Below are 25,892 nucleotides of genomic sequence, written 5' to 3'. Positions count from 1 at the left end.
TTTTCCTCTCTTACCTTGTTTTTTTCTATTTGTTTAATTAATTATTAGCTTGGACTTATAAGGATTCACAGAAGTTCACTTCTTTTAAAACATCTGAACAGGTTTTCGAAGTATTTCACAGCCATTTAAAAGAATATGCAGTAGCTTTGATCCATAGAGGAAAGAAGGGAAACCAATCATGTTTATGGTCTTTAGGGGTTTTGTTTTGTTTTACAATGTAACTTATTTTTTTCATAGGTTATATCTTTCAATATATGTCTTTAAAAATAGAAATTTGTGTGTCCATTTGAAAGACCAGATTTTCAGTGGATTTTGATTATATGAGTTCTAGCTTGACTATATATGAGAAATTGTGTCACAGAGATTCTTATTTATTATCTGTAACTAAATCAATGAAAAAATGTTAGCCAGAAATTAGAACATTTCAGTACAGCTTTTGTGTGTATCTTGTGACTATAACTGAAACCTGTAGGAAAAAGATTAATTGAGGCTTTTGTTTAAGATCTGTAAACTATCATATCATCTGTGAATAGCATAATTGTGGGAAATACAGCTATCTTTAAAAGCCTTAATAATGCTTTTAAAGCATCTTTCACAGATCCCTTGAGTAGAGTTCTGGAGCTGATGACTTTTGGCATGGCTAGTCTTAATACTTAATTTGAACTCCGAACAACGGGGTCAGATTTTTTTCCTTTCTTATTTCTGCTTTGTTTAATTTACTCTGTCACTCCGTTGCTGGCCATGGCACATTCTCAGACTGGCTTGTTTTGCAGTGAGAAAACAGCAGTTCTTGTTCCTGTTAAGATATTTTGTACGTATAAGGGTAGAGCTACACAATAGAATAGTATTTGAATGTGTTCGAGTAAGAATATGTTTGAACTGAGTTCCTTAAAAATTAGTATCTGGAAGTATTTACCAGCATTTGACAGGCAAATATTGTTAGCATCATCTATGGCTACTGAAAATTTAAGCTAAGTGGAAAAACTTAATTGCAGTATTTACGTTACAGAGCATAACTGGTTTTCAATCATGATGATAAAATTAATCACATTGTTAACTTGATTACTAATATTGTCTTTGAACAGCAAGCATATAAAACAAGATGTTTATCATTACTAGCTTGGTTTTAACACGTATATGATGTGCAGGTAACAAAGGTACCATTAAAAGTCAGTAGACCATATTTTGGCAAAGTCATTTTTCATACCCCTTACTTTTAGTAAACCATATTTTAAGACCTCAAATATTAGTTTTTGACTACAGTATCTAGAACTTTTATATTTGTTTTCATTTTCTACCAGTAAAATTATATCTTTCTGCAGGAAAACAATGTTGTGTTTTCAGATAGGTCGTAAGGTTCAGTAGTGTGCACAGTAAAAATGGCAGAATGTGACTATGAGCAAAAGATGGGGAAAAAGACAAAGGTAGCTTCAGTTGTCCTAGAGATGTCCAACTTCCTCAGTTGGCTGAGCATAGAACTTGGACTTCTAAATTTAAATGCTCTGATGCGTCTAAAATAGATAGCTGGTGTGAAGCCAGTTTGGAGCCACTCTTTATGGTAGATTACACAAACACCTTTGTGAAAATAACCAGCGCAGACAAGTGATGTGTTGTTCTGTTCTGTTTACTATGTGTTCCTTACCAGAGAACATGAAGTACATGGATGTACACACAAGGGACTACTGGATTTCACAGGAGTGTAAAACAGGGAAGAGTCATTGCTTGGAAAGCAAAAATACTCTTGAGAAATAATTTAAATGTGTAAAATAATTGACAGGCATATTGTCCAAATCTATACAGATAGCCTTCATTGATGCCTGAGAATGACGTATGTCTACAATAAAATGCAATAAGGCTTATGCTGTGTATGAAGTTATGACTCATTATGATTTGCTGACATACTGCAACTATTCTAATTCTGTATTATTTAGAAAAATCAAAATAATGCATCACAGACTATCATATTTATTGAATTCTCAAAATATTTTTTTCTGTTTACTTAGTCAAAAACTTTTTTTTTTTTTTTTAAGAGTAGTAGTCCAGAAAAAAACCACAAAATATATTGCCTTAGTCCTCAGTGGAAAAAAACCAACAGGTGTATTATTCAAGTAAAAATTAATTAATTTTCCCTGTATCCACTGCTCGAATATCTTTATATCTGTTGGAATAGAAGGCTATTGTCATACCACTATAATTGTTAGAAGTAATGTAAAGGAAAATAAGGACATGACTCGTGTGACAATTATATTGTATTTGAAAATTTATTAGACTACTATTGTATAATGCTTAGAACTAAATTACATCTTTGAATTTTGAAAAGCATTTTTGCTGTTAATGCTCAAATGATAGACAAATGAAAAACACTGAAAACTATTTTGCACTGTGAAAGCAATGACTCGTAAGGCATTAAATTCCTTGCTGTAAATTTTATTTTTAAAGACTCTTTTAATGCACAAAACTATACCAAAAATGCATGCGTTTAACATAGCTAGATAGGTGCTTGTACTGATTGTGCAGTGGAAGTTCATTGATTCCTAAAGGTATTCAGCTTTTCACATATATCCATGTTGGTTAACTTTGGTAAACTGAAGTGGGACAGAAATAAGTCTGTAGTAGAAAAGAGCAGATACAGCTTTGCAATTACTGTCTCATGTCTTTGTCCCTTTAGCTAAGAATGAAACGCGAGTATGGCCTGCTGAATCCAAAACACCAGAAGTTCAAGAAATCTCTCCACAGTCCCTCCCAGGTAATGAAAATTCTATTTTTAGAAACTCTGTGGAAAATCTTTGCAAATATATAAACTAAAATTAAATCCATCTTTGTGTTGCTAATCTGCAGTTAAAGGTGGTAGTTGGAAAACAGGAGAATAATGTAGCTGAATTAATAGTCATGAGTGGTAGACATGGATAAAAATCTGAACCTAATTTTGGAGGAAAGTTTCAAATGCTACAATTGTTAGGTTTATAAAAACACTTAGAATTAGAACCATATCTTTCTGGGATGCTGGGTACCTTGAAATTTTGAAAAGTAGCAAAACGAGTTTTCTTATGATGCACCTTGAACTTCTGACTTTCATGGAATATATGAAGAAGAAAATTAGGGATAAGAGCATGATTGTGCAAAATGCATGCAGGAGATTAAGATGGAACAGTCACAGTAACAAGCTCTATTTCAGAGGTGCAGAGGATGTCAGCATGATGTTCCATTTAAGTTCAGTTTTGAACATATTAATCTTGACCACGCTCTCTCTGTGGATTTACTGGTCCTATTAAAATAAATAGGAGCTGTTCACATACATGGGAAAGGAATATAAAATTTGATCCTAGACTCATATTCAAGGTTATGTGTCTGTGAAATGTATGTGAACTTGTATATTTGGAAGACTGAAGTTTTTAATCATCTACTTGTGGCTGAAAAAATATCGTTTATTTAAAAGGGCATACTCAGATGCTAATTTCTTAAACTGTTCAAAAACATGAATAGGAATTTTAAAACTTGCAAGATTTACTGCCTTCATTTGCTTAGGAAACAAGTTAGTGTGACATAAATAGATTACTTTATCAAGTTGTATGACAAGTATAGCCCTATATTTTAACATTTGCAATCTGAAGGCAAAAAGATTGGAGAGAACTAAATTGTTCAGAGTGAAATGAAGAGTGACTTTCCACCCACTTTATCGACCCACATTTCAGAAATGTTTAAGTAGACATACGCCTCTCTTAATTTTCTGTAGTCTGGCTTTTATCGTATACCTGGGACTGAAGTCTTGATTCTGCTGTCACTAGAGACAGTAGTGGGCTTCTGCCAATTCTGTGCTGAAAGGGGAGAAAGGAGGCTTGAACGGTGGCAAGACTTTAAAATGAAAAAATAAATTGAGGAAACAATACAGCGAAGGTTTGCTTTGGTTTAGTTTAGTCATATTATGTGATCTTGCTGGCATTACTCTATTCCTTCTATAAAGTATTTCCTGGCTGGCTGAAATAGTGTAGCACGTCATTCCTTTGACATCACACGATTCACACAGATACTGCCCTTAAATATGACTGCGTTTATTTTATTGCTTAAGTATATCAAACATACCATACTTTACACGATCAGACCAACTCAGTCTTTAAAACAAACAAACAAACAAACAACCCCGTCCCAAAGAATACATAGGGAATAAAAGAGATGTAGGATGAAGTAATGCAGCAAAATCATGTAATGATTGACAACCATCTTTTAGATTAAACAATCCATCATTTTTTTTCTCTGAAAATGTTTGCTGAATTTTATTTTCCACTCAATAGCTAAGTGTATTTGCCAAATTCTAGTTTTAACCATCAATTCTTTTCTGCAAAACCTTCATATGGATAGCTCTTTCCTGTTCATCCTAAATATTGAGAGGAAAACAAAGATGCTCCTCCACAGGAATTTATTATCCAAGGGGGCTCTGAACTCTACAAGTTTAGCATATGTGTAATCAACAGCTTGCTTTTAATTGGAAATGTGTGAATACTTTTTCAAAAACTGTAAAGAATTTTTTTTTTCAATTTTTTTTGTTTTACAGTTTGAGGACTGAAATTCTGCAGTTATTTTACTAAAGTATTGACCTTGTCTGAGTAACTGCAGAACAAGTAATCTACAAATATATTTTATAGAACTTTGCCATTTTGTGAAAGTGAGAACTGAATGCATAAATTTATGTAATCGTCTCTCCTGCAAAATCCTAGTCCTCAGGCTTGCATTCATCTAATCAAAACATATCATTCCTTGTGCTGAAATTTACTGGTTAATCAGGTAAACAGTGTGAATTCTGACACCAGGATTGATATATCACCCTGGGAGGAGAGAATCAGTCCATTCTGTTTCCTTTTCTTTGTGTTCTGTAATTATGTTTATGTACCTGGCATACAATAATTCTAACCATAAACATCGTCATCTCTAGACATAGCACAGAATTATATGCTTATGAAGTTGGAGAGTGTGTTTTGTTATATATAATTGGCAAGTACTGTCTTTTTAGTGACAAATTATATATAACCATTTGTTACAACTAAACATGTTCTCATTGCTATCACACCATTAGTTATTTACTGAAATATTTAGAGTAATTTTCATCTTCTACTTCGTGCTTCCTCTGTGGTTTTGCTTCCATCTCTCTTTTTCTGTGGTGACCGTTCCTTTCAGTCATTCTTTGTTGATCACAGCACCAGTATCTCATGTTAAAGTATGAGTACATCACCCTATTTACATTAAAGAATGTATTCATTGTGGTTAAAGAGAAAAAAAAAATAGAGAGTGGCAGGAAACAGGGAAATTAAAGTGAATCCTTTAAAAGAAAAAGGAAGTTCTTTGAGTGTAATTTCTGTCTAGCCATTGCATATGCAAAAATAACTTCAATACTTAAACATTTGAGCCAGACTTTTACCAGTAACGAGCGAGAGATCTAAGCACCGGCCTTTTGCAAGGGTTGCATTTGAGAGACAGGGTAATATATAGGCATAATTAATTGAGTTTAGCAATAGGATCTACTTCATTATATTTCATTCAGACTTCCCTATTTGAAGATCATACTGGATTCTTTGAGCAAGGCATAGTAATTAATTGCTGTGAAAGGTTTAAGGAGTGGTGCCAGAAGTGGCAACAGAACACTGATTTAAAAGGAGCTGTGTGCTGTAGCAGCCGTTCTGTCATCAGTCATGCAAGAAGGGAAGAAAGGAGCTTGAAGTATTTCAGCAAGTGGACTGTCTGAAAGGCTCCATGAGCTGGCCTGCTCCTGTATTCCACTGGGTCTTTGTCAAAGGGTGTGTTTTGTGATGTGACGTGGTTCAGTAACTTTTTTTGGTGTATTTGTCAGCCAGGCATCCCATCATTTTCTTAATTTCAGGCCTCCCCTCCCTTGGCATGCACTTCCATGGAAAGACTGGTTAGTATGCTCTTTCTTGCTTTGTTTTTGCCAGGCTTATTACAATATTTTCCACTTAGGACTAATTTATTCTCAACACAACAGCACAAATTCATAATGCCTTTTTTTCCCTTCAATCTTTAAAATGCTGTCTAATATACCTCAAACTACCACTACATTTTATCTCTCACTTGAATCAAATGTGAGCCTTTTTATTACCTTCATGGGGAAATTGGAGCTAACCAACAGTTAGAAATATCAACACATTTGTCTAGGACATGAAAGACCTAGTTTAAAAAAAAAAAGAGCAAGGTATTTCTTTATGTAAGGGACTGTACCAGAAATTTGTCAAAGTAGAGTTGTGAAATAGAGAATAGGCTTGAAATGAAAAGTACCACCTGTGAATCCAAACTAGGGTTGATGTTTAGTAGGAGTAACTCCTTTGTTGCCACATTTCCCAAGTTCTGTTCCTCCTGTCCTCCTTCTGGCCCCTGAAGGCTTCCCTTTGTGCTCACATGGGATATGAGGAGCGAGATTATTGCTTCCATCAGAATATCTTAATTCCAGTTGTGGAGGAAGAGAGGAACATGAATGAGAGGGTCAAGGGAAGTTAGAGGAGAAATAGTTTAAGAAATTTGCCTAAGTGCATTTTTGCTGTATTGCATGCTGTGATAGTGAAGTAATTTACCTTGCTTGGTTGTCTTAACCATTTACTTTGCAGTTACTATTGAAGCAGCACATTAAGCCTAGTTTACCTGGAGCCCTGGAAAAGTCAGAGGCATTTCTCTCTTTTTCTCTAATATAGCTTTTAAAGCCTAAACTTTCTGCTTCCTACATCTTTTTTTACAAAGATGTCTGCTGTTGTTTCATGTCATCCCTACAATGTTCTGTGGAAAACAGAGGAGAGCCTGGTTTCCTTTGTCCCAATTCTAGGCGTGCTTTTTTCTTGTTCAGCTTGCTCAGCTAATTTAGCTAACAAGAGACATGCTTCATATGAGTGTAAACCATCTGACCTCTAAAAAACCACAAAGCATAATGAGTTCTAAATTTCTGTATTTGCTTTTGGTGGGTTTTGGGGTTTTTTTCATGATTACATTTCACCAATGTTAGCTTTTGAAGTACTTCTGAGGTATGGATTTGTTAGTTGTTGTTTCTGGGTCTCTTACAGGTTAATTTTCTCCCACAAGCTTCATAGAGATAAATTGCTTTAACTTCTCTGTAGAACGAAATCCTCCTTCCACTGATGACAGTAACAGCACTGTAACTGACTTAGTGAAAGCTGAACTGGGTCCTAATACGGCAGCATCTGTGGAGATTCCAGCTTTTGTGGCATTTAAAAGCACCATACTCCAAACCAGAAAATAGTATAATGGTTGTAGCTGTAGTATCATCTATGTAATTATTTAGAATCTGGAAAACAGCATGTTTTCTTCAGGAAATGAAATAAGAAGCTTATAAACCTACATGATCAGTTCTTGCTTGAAACATGCTCAGCAGATTGTGGAAAAAGCATGCTGGAAAAACAAAAGTAACTCTCTTCTATTGTACCTTAAAAAGAAAGTGATCTTTTATTAACGTGAATGAATACTAAAATTTAGTGCTATATTGAAGCTGATCACCAATATTAAAGATCTCCTCTAAATACCAACATGTGCTAAATACCATGCAATTTGCTCTGTGGAAGGAATTAATGCTCTTATCACATTCAAGGCTGAGACCTTACCATCTTGTGTTCCATATCAATAACCTTTGTCATTTTATAATCTGAGATTACCAGTTGTGTGTGCTGTATGACTGATTAAACGCTATGGGACCTCCAGAAAGGTGGAAAGGAAAGAAGTGATCTTGACTTACATACCATAGGAATTAAATGTTATGTGAAGCAGCTGGAAGAGTATAATTATGCACCAGTTTATTAAAACATAGTCAGCAATTCAGTTTAGGTACATTTAATAGCTGTTTAATAAACTGGTCATGCTTTACTCTGAAGATGTAGAATTAGAAGAACGAATGAAAGTCAAAAGCCTATTATATTATTACTAGAGAAATGAAAGAGCTAAGGTATTACAGGTGAATCTTTATTCTTTTCCTGATAATTTTTATATTAGAAGGGTTAAAAAAAATCCAGACTATTAGGGAAAATATTTGTAAATACACTTTGTGATGTAATAGATCTTGTTTATAATGTATATCATAATGAATTTGGGGGCCTGTAACAGAAGTACAGTGTGAGCTTCTGATCTTAGTTTTGCTCTTTGTGACTTATGTTTGCCTTTGCCTATGTAAAACTGCAACAAAATAAATCCAAAACATCATATAGACTTCACATCTGGAAAAAAAAATAAATATTAATCATGATAGAGTCAAGCTGCTGCAGAAATTATTCTAATCAGGTGGCGTAAAATGGTGGTAAGAAAAGCAGCAGGCTTTGGGCAGTAGGTAAAGAAAAGCTCAGAGGGATTCTAAATTAAATAAAGCTTCTTTCTTCTAGCTCAAGCTGAGAAAAAACATGGACCTGAGGAATTTAAATCAACGCCTAAACCCGAATTGGTGCAAACTCAAAACACACTGGGTAACTAATTTTGCTGCTTTTTACCTTCTTTGTACATTAATGCTTTTTTCACCTCCAGCAGCATTTTTCTACTACTTGCTGTATCCCCTTTGTATTGACTCCAGAGGAAGTCCTAATTAAAAATTTCTGGTCCCCTTTGTGTTTCCAGCAACTCACACATGAAATGTAAAGCAGGATGCATCTAGCTCTGGCAGAACTGTGGCTGTTATACATACGATTATTGCTAGCAGATTTGACTGGGTGATTCAATTTTATTTTTCAAAGTAATGCTTTCTGTCTACATGATCTGCATGATTGACATCACATAAAATTTCCATCAGTAAAATTAACCTCAGTCATAGGATTAAAATAATTACCTCCTTGATTTTCTTCTGATGACAGGTTCATCTAGGTAGCATCAACAGTGATGCAAAAGAAAAATTTTATATTGCATGTGACATGGTATAATTGTATTTGTTCTGGAGGGAAAAAGAGCTCTACTGATTTTTTCATAAAGAAGTCTTAGAATGAGAGATTTCTGATCTAAGTAGTAGTATTGTTAGTTTTGTGATTTGGAGCAGCATCTACTTAGTTCTTGCATTCAGAATTCTGAATTCTCCAATATTGATTTTGTTGCCTGTATTTTAATCCCCAAACCATGCAAAATTATGAACACAATTTAAACTTGAGGTTGTTTGGGTTTTTTATTTTTTAAACCTGGATTAGATTTTTCTAAAGCACAGATGGCATACATACAGGGTGGTGTATCATAAAGGAAAAGATCATCAGCATTTGCAGGACTGAAATACAGATCTTCCCTTGAAGAGGACTGCCAATGCTTTTCAATAAATGTATTTTTACATAATCCTATTGATTCATGTTAATGTCATACTCTCTCTTTTGCCTTTTTTCATTTACAGTTGCAAGCAGATTTCCAGAATTTACTGAAGCTACCATCAGTCAATCTAATTTTCATTCTAACTTTTAATCAGGTTTTTTTAAGCATAATCAACCTTGCTTGTTTTTTGCCATGCTTTTAAAGATTAAAATATGAAATTTAATCAAGATGGGTCACTGCTTAATTTCAAATACATGTTCATTATCAAATTCCTGTGATTGATGGATCTTTATATTATGATTAGAACAGGTGATTTCATTCATATTCCACACACCTTTTTAAGTGACAAAGTTAAGTGTTTTTTTTCTAGGTTGGAACTACTTTTTTTCTTTTTTGTTAAATATCATTTGTTTCAGGAGTGAGTGGTTTGTAAGCCAAAATATAGTTCCATACTGTGTCTTTTAATATTGTTAATCAAGTAAAGCCTTGATTATTTCTTTTATCATAGCTTCTAATGAAATACAGCCACTTCCTTCTGGATCCAGAATCTCTGATGCTCCAAAAAGTCCATTGACAGAACTTGGTAATTACTTTCTTTGTAAATTTGAGTAAACTTCAGTGGAAAATTACGTAATTCTTTTGTTGTTTCTGTGGCTGGTAGGTTTTAATGCTTCAGCTACAATAATATCACTCTGTATGTAAAATATGGTAGCCATTAGCTTTTTTTTTCACAAAGTTTGCAAATTTCTTCTTTCATTCTGTCGTGGTTTAACCCCAGCCAGCAGCTAAGCACACAGCCACTCACTCACTTCCCCCCAGTGGGATGGGGGGACAGAATCGGAAGAGTAAAAGTGAGAAAACCCATGGGATGAGATAAAGACAGTTTAATAGGTAAAGCAAAAGTCACACGTGCAAGCAAAGCAAAACAAGGAATTCATTCACTGCTTCCCATTGGCAGGCAGGTGTTCAGCCATCTCCATGAGAGCAGGGCTCCACCACACATAATGGTGACTTGGGAAGACAAAACACCATCACTCCAAATGTCCCCCCCTTCCTTCTTCCCCAGCTTTATATGCTGAGCATGACATCATATGGTATAGGTTATCCCTTTGGTCATCTGGGGTCAGCCGTCCCAGCTGTGTCCCCTCCCAGCTTCCTGTGCACCTCCAGCCTACTCGCTGGTGGGGTGGGGTGAGAAGCAGAGAAGGCCTTGACTTTGTGTAAGCACTGCTCAGCAGTAACTAAAACCTCCCTGTATTATCAACACTGTTTTCAGCACAAATCCAAAACATAGCCCCATACTAGCTACTGTGAAGAAACTTAACGCTACCCCAGCCAAAACCAGCACACACTCTAAGTCTGGTTTTGCTTTATTGTCGTGACAGGATGCTCCAGATTAGTGCTTCATTTATAAAACAAACAAACAAAACCTCGTGAGGATATATGGGCTTTTACCTATAGAATTATGATGGCAATTTATACTTAGCTAAAATCTGTACTCTTAGCTTTGTAATTTTCTTGGAAGTACCCCATAAGCTTCTGAGACTGACTGTATCTCAGAGTTGGAGTACTGTTTCAGCCAACATAAGTTCTGTGGGTTTTCATGTAGTTTGCCAAATACTTGTATATTTGGTTAAAATAATGCCATAATTTGTAGATGTTGTGGTTTAAATATTCGTAACTGTTTGCTTACTTCTGGATTCATTAGTTGTTTGGTGATAAACTTCAGGACACTTTGGAAAGGCCTGATATTTGAGAAAGTATGGCACTTCAAAATAGTTTTAACTGTGTTACGGTCAAAAAGTTAGGGTCAAAATCTTCTTACGGGCAAGGAGGAAACACACCTTTTCTTTCTTTTTTTAAAAGTTATATTTTATATATATATACACACACACATTTAGATGTATGTATATATGTATAGACATGTATATACATATGTATTTACATATATATATATGCATATGCATATATGTGTATATGTATATAAAGCCAAGAATTTATTGTTATTGTAAAGGAAATCTTAACAGTGTATCTAGTTCAAGAATCATCATTGGTCTAGATTTACAGTAAAGCAAAGAATATTAATGCAGGTAGAGTACTTACAGAAAAAGCCTCAATAATAGCAGTAACATAATTAAAATAGTAATGCACAAACTTCTTAGTTTCTACCCTTTTTCCTGGTGTTTTGCTCACCCTTCCACTACACCTCTGGGTCCTAAGCTTGGTGATTTCATGCTTGTGTTGATCATGAGTGGGGATGTTTCAGCAAGTTATGAGCATCTGGAGTCCTGTGCTGGGAGGAATATGACGTTCATGTTGATGATTTCTTCCTTCTCTCTTCTTTCTTTCTCTCTTCCGCTGATAGACACCTTACATCTGAATTTACCATATATGGTGCCATTTGTCTATGTTAGATACTGTGTTCTTGTTGTTACCCCTGAAGTAAATTTCGTCCAGCTCCAGGTGTGCAGTTTTTATAACAGACCATCACTGAGCTGTTTATGGCATGGGGTCTCTAGTGCCAAGCCTGGTCCCCATCTCTTATCATCCCATGCCTGCACTCCTCTACTTCTAATCCTGTGTATCCCCTTCTCAAGACCTCTGCTTTCGTAACAGGCCTGTATTTCTCTACACTGTGTCATTGTGTTAGTCATAAATATCTCATTCTACCAAAACACCTGCTTGTTGCTGCTATCTATATAAACAGCTATTACACTACTTAACTGAGGTGACCTTGAATCAGTATGGATTTCTATTTCACTAGGCATTAGTCAAGAAGTTATCATATAATAGTGCTGGTCTATTTAGACAGCATACTTTTACTTAATGCAGTCTGCCAATTTTTAAAATTATTTCCAGGAACAGCTCTTACTTCTTGAAATGCATATTTGAACCAAATTCTCAAGAATAGAAAATGGTCTTCACAATTTGTTCTTAATTTGCTACAACTTTTGACAGCTCTTTTCCAGATATGTTTGAGGGGATGGGGATACATACTTGTTTTCGCTGTAGTAAAAGAAATTTGGTTAAATCCAGTTAGAGGCAGCATTGGAGAGAGAGAGAGAGACATTTGGTGATTTAAGAACCTATTTACTATAAATGTAGCTGAAAACCTGAAAATTATTAGGGATGGGAAGTATTTTTGCTTTCTGCTGGGAAATAATAATGTAATCCTATGTTTGTCTCAGTGGTAAAGGTAAAATAGTAACAACAGTTGAAGCAAAATACATGTTTCATTCAAGTCTTTATTCTGGTTTTGTTCTCATGTCTTCCATTCCTGCCAAATAGTTCCACTTAGCAAAAGTGGGTTATGTGAGACTGGGCCCAGCCGTTGGGTCAGCTGGAGCATCTGTGCTCCCCGTGAACTCAATGTTGACATCAAAGATATTCTGTGAGAGCGAGGGGTGGGGGTGGGGAGGGGTCGTACAGAGGAGATTTCTCCACACTGTGCTTCTGCATGCCTTGATCACCTGCTGTCATAAAATCGGCAAAGAAAGCAAAATTTACTTTCTGAAGTTTAAGAGTTTGTGACCTGTATTCTGCCCTAGTTCCCCTGAAAGCTTTTTTTTCCTGTATTTTTCTATCTCGATTGTACCAGAGGGAGACATCTCCTTTGTTTTATAAACTTCCTGTGTGGTCCGTATATTTTGAATTCAAACCTTTCTGAAAAGATAGCTTTGTTAACATGCCTTCAAGGTTCTGATGCCTTTGGGAGATCTCTCGTAGTTCTTACTGTATGTAAATGGAACAATGGAAGCTTTTGCCAGAAGCTGTGAATCATACTGCTTTTGTTGTATTATTTTCTTCTCTCTAAATATAGAATAGAATAGAATAGAATAGTTCCAGTTGGAAGGGACCTACAGCGATCATCTGGTCCAACTGCCGAGTCCAACTATATCAGGATAGTAACCTGGGATTGTATTTGTTAATGTGATAAGCTGAATTGAAAGTAAATGGGAAAGCAGATCCCATATATGAAATAAAAGTCTGTTCACTTTTTGGCTTATATTCATATTGCCTACATTAAAAATGAACCCTACACCTAGTTGTTTGAATGTCTTTCTCAATCTCAAGCATTCAGAGAAGTTTAATTTTAAAATTCTGATATAACTGCTTTTCAAAAAACCTCATCTGGATAAAGACCAATTAAAAATACAGATGGAAATTTTCTCTTTCAAATATGTTATAATGTAAATGTCCGTAAGTGACTGGTGCAGATAAGTTTACTGGAAAGAATGGTACTTACTGGGCTGTACACACAGTTGAATAGGATCTGTTTCTTAGAAGTAGGGCAGTAGTGCAAAACCTACACATGGTGGAAACTCATTCATGATGGCCTTTAGGTAAGAATGCCCAATTCCACCTTGATTCCCTGTTTTCATTAAAGCAGACTTCACGTTATCCATACTTCCAAGTGAAATAACCATAAGATCTTTGTAATAGTCTTCATTATAGCATAACAGATAAAAGATGCCATTTACTAACTTTAATCATTATTTCACTGACTTCATTGTACCACTCTTTTTATCTTTTCCCATTACACCTCCTTTTAAAATAGTTATACATAACGTAATAGTAACCAGTTTATACAGACCTGCAAGGGCTGTGAAGATCAATTGTATTGTGTTTGAGTTGTAGCTGCTTTGCTGTGAAGAAAAAATTCTGAAGTAATATGGATTCAGCCTGATTAGATAATGTATGCCAAAGTTTGAAGGGGTAAAAATTAATAAAAAGAAGAGACCTTCAAACCAAACAAAAACTTGCAAGTTACAGTTAAAATTAGATTTTGTATCACTTGCAAGGAGAGTGTCTGTCTCATGTTTTTTTTCATGTTTGCTCTTAGCTACTCAGAGTCCAGCCTTGAAATCTGTATCTCTACCTTCCGCAGAAACCAGAGAGATGGAAACGGGTAATCAGCAGATTATTTCCATGATTTTTTTCCATTATCTTAGCATCATGTAGATCTGCAAATGGTAATCTTAAGATCTGCTTTAGAATATTCTGTCAACACTGACAGAAAGCTGCTTATTCACCATTCTTGTGTCTGTGTAACCAGCTGAAAAATGTATTTGTTACTCGCTTAAAAACTGCTTAAAGACAGTGTTGTCCTATCTCATCATTAGCTTCTTTTTGTATAGCTGCAGCTCTTATCCCAGAAAATTTAATAAGATAAAATTCCTTGCTGATAATAATTCTTTCAGGCATGTGGAACTCAAATTTCAAGGCCAGAAGACTGTATTGCAAGCCATCATCTCCTGTTATTATGACACAATTGTCTCACATCTCATTTTCAGGCCATCTGCCATCTTGCTTAGCTTTGCATTAGCATCAACTGGAATTGCACAGCCTTCACTAAGCTATCTGATGCTAATCCATTAAGTCACAGGTCTCTCAGCATTTTAAGCTCAGATTCTTTTTTCAGCTTTTGAGGAAACACAGCCTGTTTCTTCAGGATCCAAAACATCTGGTACCACAGAAGTGCAACCAACCAGATCTGGTAATGATTTCTCCTAAGATTAATCCTCTTGTGACAGTTAGGAATTTTCAGAGGAGACATAGTGCCTCTCATTAAATAGTTTGTTCAGTTTGACATAAATGAAGTATAACTGCAGGTATGAAAGTGCTGTATCAAATAGCAGGTTTCTTTATGACATTTTATATGAAATACTGAACTAGTAGTTTGGAGGTTTTTCCATATTTGGCTAAAGCATGTAATTCTTATCTTTAAAATTAAATCAGACTTACAGTAAATACTAAATTTAAATAGGCCTGTCCACGCCTGAGTTTCGTAAGTGGAATATCCTGATTTGCTGAAGTACTCAGAGTCCTAAGAAATGAATGAAAACTGCAGAAATTCCAACACCTTTTGAAAATGTAGCTCTTCTTTTAGCCTTTCTGTATAAACATGGACATACTTCTAAGTGCCCAGATTTCAAAACTGGCACTATAAAAACATGTCATTGAAGATTCAGACACTGGTTAGTTGGTCCTTAGAAAATTTCTATGATGCGTTTCTCTTATGTTATAGATGAGTTTGTAAGAGCTAGTTATCTACCTGGGGCTGCTGACAGTTATCCAAAAGAAGAAAAAAGTAAGATGAGAGCCAGTTGGAAAGATTTCACTTTATTAGAATGCCAATAGTGTAATGCCTGATGCATATGTTTTTGGAAGAAATTAATTTTTGAAGGAAATCCTTTACTAAAGGGGAGATTGATTGCAACTGTCAGCCATTCACGTCTGACAAAAGACAGTTTATATGTTTCATTTGGTGCAGTTCCTGCTTGGTCATCCTTTTTCCTTCTTCAATTTCAGCACCAGGATATCCTCCTTCTTGATCCTTGGAATTCTAGACAAAAATTCCATGCAGTCCCAGTTTGCTAATTCTTATTCATAATTTGTTCTCCTTTTTTGAGCAGCCTTGTATTTCTCCTTTTTAACTCTATAGTTCAACTTCTTTTTGTGCAATTCTGCTAACAATTTGGTCATTAGTTGCGTTATGTGTCTGTGCATTAATGCATGTTTTTGGGAATTATTTTCAAGTCATACTTAATTGGTTATTGTGCATTTCAGAGTCTACCTTTCTGCGGAACATAATATGTTAAATACTACCTAGAAGTTTCTTCAGCTCATAAAAGAATATGATTCTGTTGCGTGATGGTTCTTGTCACTTCAAAACAATACAGCATGATTTTTGTTTTTATTTTCCAGCTTCACATGACTTCCCTCATGTTACTTCTACTCCCCAAACTTTTACAGCTTCAGAAATACCAGACACTGGTAAATTATAGTAATATTATTTCAGAAGCATACCTTTTTGTTTGGTTGATTGGTGCTGAAAAGTTTACTACTGCTTCCATATTGATGATTTCAGACAGTTGTTCCATAGTGCTTGGATTGGGTGTTGCCCTATGTGTTAGTTTTTCAAATCCTATAAGAGCATCCTAATTCCTGGGATCAGGCACAGCACAGGTTTAAAGCAAGACTGCAACTACCTTACAGAGCCTGAATAATGCAGTATCGATCGAATGGTTGTGTCAAGAAAAGATTTAAATTTTGCAAGGCTTAAGATTGTTATAGTCAAGTAAGATATGATACTTTTTAGTGATAAGATTGTTTTCTTTCTCTCTTTCTTTCTGTCTGTTTTTCAATGTCCATATACATTTTGCTGTGATTTTTCCTCTGTATTGTCTTAAAGTAAGAAAGTAAACACATCTCAGGCCAGACCTTTCTAACTAAGCTATACTTTGGGTTACAGCTTTGGAGATAGGTTATTGTTTTTCCTGTAGCCTTTGATATGTGAGGACGCTTAAGTTTTTTAAGCATTGCTTGAACATGAGCAAGTATGTGCATAAGAGGTGAGGACAATGGGGAAGGGGTAGGAGGAGGTGGAGGGGAAAGGAAAGCAGTTCATTGCCCAAAACTTTACTCTGAGCAATGCAGCTGTAGTTTATTAAGTTCTCTGCTGTATAACCTACTGGTTCTTGGCATCCCAATACAGTTTTCAGTTTTGCTGCACTGTTCTATAAAGCATCCTACTCCCAAGCAATGATTTTAAATCAAGTTAGTTCGTTCTGTTATATGGGATACCTGGGCCCAAATCTGACTGAAAGAAATTAGTGGAAATTGAAAAAAATGCATAGAGCTAAGTGACTTAATGAAGTGGTACCAAGAGACTTTAATCCCTGAAATCACAATTTTTTCCTAAATTTTCTGAAGAATTCTTAAATTCATGGAAAGATGTGGTATAAGTTGCAGAGCTGTTTTTTCAGGTGCTATTTAAGGCAAGTGCATGTAAAACTATAAATAGATTATTTTTCAAACTCTTTGTCAATATTTGCATACATGGGAAAACTAGAATAACATCTTCAGCTAAGTAGTTAGTGAGGGTATTTACAATACTTAGGAAAAAGAAGGTTCATTTTGTAAACAAATAAATAATAATTAAAAAAAATACTCTGGCAGAGCAGTGGAAGGTAAAATTTCTCTTCCCTCAAATCTTCCTTCTTAATTTATTTACATGAAGTTATTTCTCAGGTGTATTTACTTTTTTTTTTTTCTGCAGCTAGAGATACTACTGAGTTGGAAATATCCATGCCCGTAATTACTACAGAACCTCAGTTGTTAGAAACGGCACTGGGTAAAATCAATAAGATGACTTTATTTAGTTGTAAAGATTTTCTTTTCATTTTTATCCTTGCTGCTATTTTTGGAAGCTTTGCGTTGCTTTAGTTGTCACCATCCCAGTAATTCATACCACTTATAGCTGCCATTAACTAGATTCTCATCTGCACGCATCATTCATCTTTGTAGATGGAGGATAGGGGGCACAGAGATGGGTTCCCTTTAGTTGGTTGGGTTTGGTTTTCTCATTATTGAGGTTCCCAGATGTGGACCTGCCTTTCTCAGTTTTGTTTTTTTGTTCCTGTGCTGAGAGAACTTAACTGTGAGAGGGAATTAAGTGCTTAACATATATTTCTGTGTAATGTTTCTGTGAAAAGGTTGTTTTGGCTAGCTTTATATTGGCTGGCCCATTGGCTGTTTTCTGGATCAAAAGGTGTTTTCTTCCTACCTGCAATTCTTAACGTGCTAGGATTATTAAGTAGTAATAAGAATTCTCATTAGTATGAATAATTAGGTCACATGGTTTCCACACTGACTTCCACACCAGCCTAACAGTTCATGAGACACAGTAATGCCTAGCTGATTTGCGAGCAAATTTCCCTGTGCTTCCATTTTAACAATGCAACATTTCCATTAACAGCATTTCCATTAAAAATGCAACACTGCTGAGTCCTGTGCTATCCATTGTAGCTCTGAGGCAATTAAGCCTTTTAACATAAGATTATCTTTTCAGATTTAGGTGAAAGGAAGCCTCTTTCTTCAAGATCCACAACATCTGGCATGCCAGAAATGCCACCAATCTCAGCTGGTAATGATGTCTCTTCATTGTAGTTCTCCTGACATCTAGACAGTTTCTCAAAAGACACAGCAACACTTTGCTAAATGGAGGGTTTATTCTGACTTGCTCTGTATAAAAGTGTAACTGGAGAGAGAGAGACCAGTTGTATCTGCTGCAACATTTGAGAAATTTGGAATGAAATGTTGGAATTATAAGATTAATTTTTCTTACGTTGGTAAACAATTAGCTAGGTTGTCCTACAGGGTTGTCATCCATTTTTTTGTGAAGGATTGTCTATATAGAGGCCTGATATTTGGAATGGTTAAGTAAGTGCTAACATGTCAAGTTTGGTCCTTTTGTACATTGGATGCAAAAGCTTCTCCATAGGTGGAAAAAGCTTTAGCTGCTGTTCTTAAGAATACCCCATGAGTTTTTAACCATGGGAAAATGCCAGTTACTGATTTGGTTAGTGAGTCATTGAATGCTAGAAAAGTTTCATGTAGAAGGGACCTGAACAGAAGGGTTTCACTTCCCAAAGGTTGGGAACATAAAAAAAATCCCAGAGAAATCACTAGGCACCATTTCCTTATTACCACCAACTTCTACATCTTTGTGCATGTTTGAAAACTGTCACCAACAGTCTTGCCTCCCTTACATCTGGAGTCAAGCCCACAGTGTAGCAGAGATGCGCAGCACGAATGAGTACACATAGACTAGATTTTACAGTGGTTTATGTATTAGGTTGTACATTTTATCAGGGCAAAATTAGGATAAGAGAGTATGAGGAAGTCACGTCAGTGAAGTTACTTGTTCTTCAGTGTACAATGGGATGATGGACTGTACAAGTGTAAGTGGTTGAAAGATGTGCTAGGATTCTGCAGAAAAATTGCCTTCAGTCACTTCTTTGCAGGCATTTCTCTACAGAATCACTGTGCTTTATTACTGCCAGGCACTGAGATTTCTGACCCATAGAATGAAGGATTTGGTTGATTCTAGGGAAAAGTGAGATCAGATCTTGACTTCTGAATCCAAAGGTGGGTCTCTTGTCTCCTATATTCCCTCTCCAACAACTGTTAGCATCTTTCAAGGAAATGTAAGAAATGGTTTGGTGAAGTAGTCATGTAGCCATTTTCTGCCAATGGAGAGCCATTTAGCTACTGAGTTTCTAAGAGTATTGTGTTAGTTGCAACCACAGCAAGATGGTTGCCTGCTGATTTGATCACTGAGTCATGAGGTATTGCCAGGAGAAGGGATATATTGCCCTAAATACAGACCTTTGGGGTGTTGTGAAGTGATGCTGCTTGTACTGCTGTGGCAAGACTGTGTGGATATCTCAAGATCATTTCCATGTCTGACCGTAGCAAGCCAGAGACCGGACCTGGAATCCACCTCGTCTGCTTCACTGGAAACCACAAGGACTGTGATGGGTAAATAGCCAGTGATTCCCTTCCTACGTTGATTACTTTGGCAATGCTTTTCTCTGCAGCGATGAGCCTGTTCAGATGTTTTGATGTCCTGAAAAGTGGGTCCATGATGTGGTTGGTCCCTTATGGCTCCTTATTAGAAATTGCTCCATCTGTAAGCTTTCTGCTGCCTTTTTTGGGGTTCCACTTCCAGGTTTACTCTGTTCCCTTGGGCTGCCTATGCCCGTTGAAAGATAGCATCGTGCTGCTACGGGGAGTGATGCTGTGACACGGAAGCCTTCCCCAAGCAGGGCCACGTCTCCTTGTTTATAGCTCTGTCTTGATACCACCCATGCAACAACAGCCTGTCTGAGGACCTGAAAGTGGTTTTTGTGTTTGATCTTAGCTACTCGAAGACCAAGGCTGAAGTCCACCACTCCATCCTCCCTGGCAACCCAGCAAACTGTGATGGGTAACTAGCAAACCCCCATCTTTTTCCATTTTCCCCTTTCTCTTTTGCTCCCCATCACGCCTCCCACCCCAAACCACCTGGCATCTTTGTCCTCTTCCATGGAGAGTATGAAGACTTGTTGGTGTAGCTTGGCTTGCCGAAGCACTCACCACACTTGTTCTGCGATTCTGTTGTTTGATCCCATGCTTTTTCCATTGCTGACAAGCATTTTCTGTGGGGACGGAGCGACAGCTTGCGTAGAGAACGTATTATTGCACCTTGCCTTCAGCTGCCATTCCCCTGCTTCTTTGTGTTTTGGTAGTGGGTCTTCCTTTCTGTGACACATTCAAATACGACAGCGTTCTTAGGAGGCAAATCCCGGCTGGGCTGAGCTGGGCTGGCACAAGAGGGACAGCACTGCAGTTCAGCTGCCCACCAGGTTTTCCTGGTCCAAGGGTGCAGCTATTGGTTGCTTCACCGCTGACTTTCAAGGTGGCTGGTTCTCATCTGCCCACACCGTTACATTGCCATCGCCTGGAATTGGGAATGCTCTGCTCTGCTGCTTCTTTTGAGGTCACGTTAGTGTTTGAAGAACGATGCCTCTTTTCAGCTTTCGGTGAATTACAGCATGTTTCTTCAAGGTCCAAAACACCGGCAACCTTTGGTGCCTGGCCGCGCTGCCACCCTAATTTGGTAACGATATTTCTTGCAGATCTGGTAACAATGCAAGACGGGAATTGTCCCAAGAGATATTGTTGTGCTTTTAGCCAAACTGTCGTTTCTCTTGGGCGTACACTGGGGTGAAGCATAAGTGTAGAGATGAAACGGCTGTACACGAAAAGCCGTATTTACTTAAGGCATTGGATATGGCACTTGGGGATGACAGGTGGAGATGCTCTTAGAGATAGCTTCTTTTGCTTTGGGAGGTGTACAAGACCAGTCCTGTGACCTGGCAGTATTTTTTGGCCCATGAGGTTAACAACATTACATGAGCAGGCTGATAAGTCCACAGACCTGAAGTGGAGTGCAAGTTATAAGTGTAATGAACCATATTAAGTGTCTTGCAGTGTTATTGTGGCACTTTTGTCTGTAGCAGTCTTGCTTTCATATCAGCTGAGATATGTCATGCACTTCAGGGACTTTTCCAGGAAAGTTACATTTCTTGCCTTGCATTAATTAAAGGACTTTTCTTAGCTTTTTTGTTTTTACAGTGGAGAAATGAGATACTTGTAATTATAACAAAACATATAAATTTGTCTGGGCTAAGAATATTTCTTTCTCTTTCCCTCTCTGGTGATGTTGTCTGGATCACATTATGTTCTTTTATTTTTGCCATTTTTTTAAAACTGGATTTGTTTCGGTATCATTATCTTGTATATTTGCTTTCTCTTTGCCTCCCTTTGCCCAGTGTTCTTCAGCTTTTTCAGTCTTACATTCCTACTAACCTTATGGGAATTTTTTTCCATTCTACTTGTGCGATTCCATTTAATTTCCTGCATTATATTTATGTGTTTTTACACATCTTTGCATGTTAACCTCTTTCTTTTTTAAATTTTGCTTATTTTGTAGAGTATATTTTTATGTTTCTTCAGTTCCTAAAGAAACTAAACCATCGAGTACATGGTTGCAGATGATGCCGTGGTATGATGGTTCATGTATCTTTTAAATAATAAGCCACAATTTTTTTTCCAGCCTCACATGACTTTCTTCATGTTACTTCCACTCCCCAAACATCTACATCTGCAAAAATGTCAGAGCAAGAGACTGGTAAATGGCATTTGTTTTATTTCCAATCCTTGATCTTTCTTGATATTTAAGTAGTACTATTCCAATGTTTGTTATTTGTCCTGGCTTTTAATGTTGCCTGCAGTGGTCTTTCATTTGTTCATTAAGGCTTCATGTTATTTGTAATAATTGCCAGTGTCCAGCAGTTCTAGCCTCAATTAAGTGATCCTGATATGATCTGGCTACTTCAGGGTAGTATCATATTATTGAAGGGTTGTGGAGGGGAGAGTGGGGCAGAATTTAGCAGATGAGAGGAAATTGTTGAGCTTTGGTGAATTTTGTGTTGTCAGTATAATATTTATCCTTTGGGAAGGGAATGTTTTCTCTTTAGCTAGTAGGCACTTTTTAAGGAGATCTGTTGGTTGAACATTTGTTTCCTGTTACAACTTTTTAAAGTAGTCTCTAATATTCAAAAGACTGCTACAGTACAGCATTTTAGTATTAAAAATTATTTTTACAGTTATTTCTGCTAATAATTTGTTATTCTCCCCGTGTATTTATGGAGAACATAGTTTTTCAGGCAGAATATCTGCATTTGTATTTGAGCATGAGATTTTTCCCAGAATGTGGTCATAAAAAAAAGTAGAGGGTTGCTGTAAGGTTCTCATCTGTGTTTCTGTTCATGCTAGCATGATTTAAGTAAGTGATGTTTTATTACATCATTATGTCAAACATCATTCTCTTTCTGGAGACCAACTTTAAAATCAGTTGTCTTGATTCTGCAGTATACTATGCTGAGACAACAAAGCAAGCATATGCAAAGCTGGCTTCTGAGTGAAAAATTAGTTGAAGCTAGTTCATCATCTCGTCTTGATATGTTTACAAGTGTTGTTCAGTATTGTATGGGCAATGAGCATTAATCTTTTTGAATGCACTTACATAAGTGCTATACAATGCTTGTGTGTCAAAGATGCATGTTTTGTGACCTGATTGAAATACCTTTATTTATAGAATTGTTGAACACACAGAAGTTACATGGAAACATAGGTCTATGGATGCTCCACTTTTACTAAATGTACAGACACAATATTAGGAGTCTCAGGAAGGATTTGGTCTTTAATTTTAAGTGCACAGGTTCAAAAGTGCTGGGTAGTATAAACTGTAAAATACTTTGAGGATAGGAAGGCTGTGTTTCTCTGATCAGGATGTTTGAAGTAGAATATAAATCTCAAATAATGTAAAATTAATTCAGGCCTGGGTTTTCTACTCATTTGCTTTTTTGTACTCTTATTTTGTTGGTGTAGAATTAGTAGAACAGCTGGCTGAATTGCTCTGAAATCAGTTTAGTGGGTTATCCACTGTGTGCAAGGATGAGTAGCTGCCCAAGGTACAAAGCAGTGGTGTATCAGACCTTGAAGTCTTCAGTGTAAAACAGCTGTATATTTGTTTTGGTCCTTTCAAGTTATACATTCCAGCTCAGTGCTGATGATTTTTCATTTTAATAATTCTAAAACTTACTAAATGGACAGCTTCTTGGATTTGTTGCTGTATTGGTTAAGTGCAACTTAGTAAACATAGCTACAGAAGAAGTGAATTTCTTAGCAATGTATTTGTGAGAGGCAATGTAATCTAAAATCCTAACACACGAAAATGACCTATTTCTCTATTACAGTAACTGTTCAAGCACCTTTCAAACCTATTACATCTGACAACAGTAAAGTGGAATTGGGTAAATGACCATTAACGTTTTTTGTCATCTGGAGATTAGCTTATTACAACATACGTACACTATTCATGTTTTCCCTAGTGTTATTTGTTAAACTTTGGTCAGTGTTGTTTTAGTTTCTCATCACAGATAAATTTAGAAAAGTCTTAGCTTTATCTATCACAGAATTCACACTGAACACAAACATGATGCAGCTGTGTTAATACTCCATGGGTGGTACTGACAGTTATCCTGCCTCTGCATGAATGCAATATTTTTGTTTCCTTTTAAAGTCGAGAACTCGATTTTATCCAAGGTCATTTCAGTCAAATCAAACTATTTTCATTAGGTGGAAAACTTTTAGCAGCTAGGCAAGTGTGACTTTACTGCTCTCTGCAGCATGTTCTCTCAGAACTACCACAGCATTCTTTCTTAATGTAAAGAATCAGGCTACTTAGATTTCTTATTGCATGTCCTTCAACTTTAATCAGTCATGAGTGTTCTTAACATCAAGAGCACCTACTCTTCAGTTTTTCATATAACACTGCCCATAGAAATAGACCATGTTTCTTTCATGCTGGCTGCATAATTTTTGTCATGGAAACGGTGGTCTTAGTGATCTGATAGAATCTGATATTTTTGCATTTGTGTTTTCATTAAAATATTGTCATAAGAACATAAAGATGTTTTTAAGCTATTTTCCACTGAACAATGGTCTTTCTCAATAATCCTGTTTATATCAAAGTAACTTTGTGGCAGTTGCGGGAAAAATCCAATCCCTGGGCAAAATATGAATTTGTTGACTATGTTCAGAAAAGTGTTTTGGTACCACCTGTGTGAAGACTGTCTGCCTCAGTATCTCAAGACTTTTTCTGTTTTGTTAGCGGTTTTGTTAGCTTCCCAGAGACCAGCTTTGATCAACATCTCTTTCTTACCTGGTAACCAGATATATAGCAATAGGTAAATAGCACATACTTGATTATAGTTTCCACTTTCTCATCACTGCCCTGGACTGTAGTAAGACCAGAAGTCATTATCTTTGAACAAAATGTGTCTCTAAGGTTTCTTGCGCAATGCTTTCATGTCACCTATTTCTTTTTATTAGCAAGTAGAAAGCATTCTGCTCAGACTGAATAACTGAGGAACATACTTGTATATTACTGTAAGCAGTTTTATGTAGGTTTAGTTCTTATTCGAAATTTTCTCTACCTAGGTTCTTTGAAAGGATACAAATTCTGTGTCTTGGAAATGTAATAGGTATGAGAATACTACTCTCATCGAACTCATGTTGTATCCATACCTTAGGAGACATCAGCTTGGTTGTTCTTCTGTCAGTCATCCTACAGCTGACTCTCAGGCCATTTACTCTCTGGATTTTTATTTGTATCATTGTTTCCTTCTACAGAACAGCTTCTGCCAGCTTGGTACAGTGGTATTTTAGTGGCTTTGATGCCACTGCAACTTTTAAAACTCGGATTCTCTTTTCAGCTTCTGATGAAACGCAGCCTATTTCTTCAAGATCCACAACGTTTGCTATTCCAGAAATGCCATCAACAAAATCTGGTAATGACATTTCTTGAAAATGTAATTTTATTAGTGTTAGGAATTCTTACAAGAAATGTCCTTATACTTTTGGTTGTATTTTTAATTTACATTTCTTTACCTTGGGGTTAATATTATTACAGGAAGAAGGTGGTATATTGCTGCATTTGGGATAATAATGTTGAAATAGTAGGCTTTTAGGATTATCATGACACAGAATAGTGGAGTATTATAGTTATTAGAATATTTTTTTGGTAATTTCATATTACACACAAATTATAATTTTTCTGGGAGTTTTAAGGACAGAGGTGACTCAGATTATCCTTGCTTATTTTACTTTGGTTGAATATGAATTTACTCATACTATAATTACTGCTTTACATCGATATTGAGCCCTGCCCCAATTCAGCTGTCCTGATTTTGCAAAAGTGCCATATCAACAGATTTACTGAAATCAGTATAATTACCAGCAGCCACCAGTGGATAGTTATTCTAAATAAATAAATAAATAACAGTACTTTTGTCACTCATAATACTCTATTTGTGCAGTGTAATTTCCCTAAAATCTTTTGCTTCAAAATTATGGTTACAGAAATATTTATTGTGATAAAGAGTGATTTGACATGTTGAGGATCAACATGGTATTTGTTTGGTTTGGTGATTTTACAGTAACTGTTCAAATACCTTTGCAACCTGTTATATTTGACTCAAGTAAAGTGGAACTGGGTAAATTATTATGATGTTTTCTTAATGTCTAATATGATAATTTCTCAGACAAGCACCAATATATTTTCTTTTACTGGCTTCTGATTGTGAAAACTTACTCTTCAGCCTCTTTTATTTCAGGTTTTAGGATAAATTCTAAAGCCTCTCAACAGTTCATGTTTTACA

General features: G+C 36.2%; 1 protein-coding gene across 1 annotated transcript in view; it reads left to right on the top strand.

The window, feature by feature from the left end:
* ABI3BP (ABI family member 3 binding protein) overlaps positions 1–25,892 on the top strand; it is a 167,817-nt gene that overhangs the window by 58,745 nt on the left and 83,180 nt on the right. The window contains 13 exon segments of the mRNA XM_075514216.1: positions 2,669–2,746; positions 8,379–8,459; positions 9,785–9,859; positions 14,120–14,185; positions 14,699–14,773; positions 15,985–16,053; positions 17,339–17,413; positions 18,131–18,205; positions 19,537–19,602; positions 19,985–20,050; positions 21,722–21,796; positions 23,427–23,483; positions 24,948–25,022. Of these exon segments, the coding sequence (XP_075370331.1) occupies positions 2,669–2,746; positions 8,379–8,459; positions 9,785–9,859; positions 14,120–14,185; positions 14,699–14,773; positions 15,985–16,053; positions 17,339–17,413; positions 18,131–18,205; positions 19,537–19,602; positions 19,985–20,050; positions 21,722–21,796; positions 23,427–23,483; positions 24,948–25,022 (933 nt within the window).

This window comes from Mycteria americana, chromosome 1 (assembly GCF_035582795.1).
Source record: "Mycteria americana isolate JAX WOST 10 ecotype Jacksonville Zoo and Gardens chromosome 1, USCA_MyAme_1.0, whole genome shotgun sequence".
In the NCBI taxonomy this organism is placed as follows: Eukaryota; Metazoa; Chordata; class Aves; order Ciconiiformes; family Ciconiidae; genus Mycteria; species Mycteria americana.
This window is presented reverse-complemented; position numbering and strand designations above follow the sequence as displayed.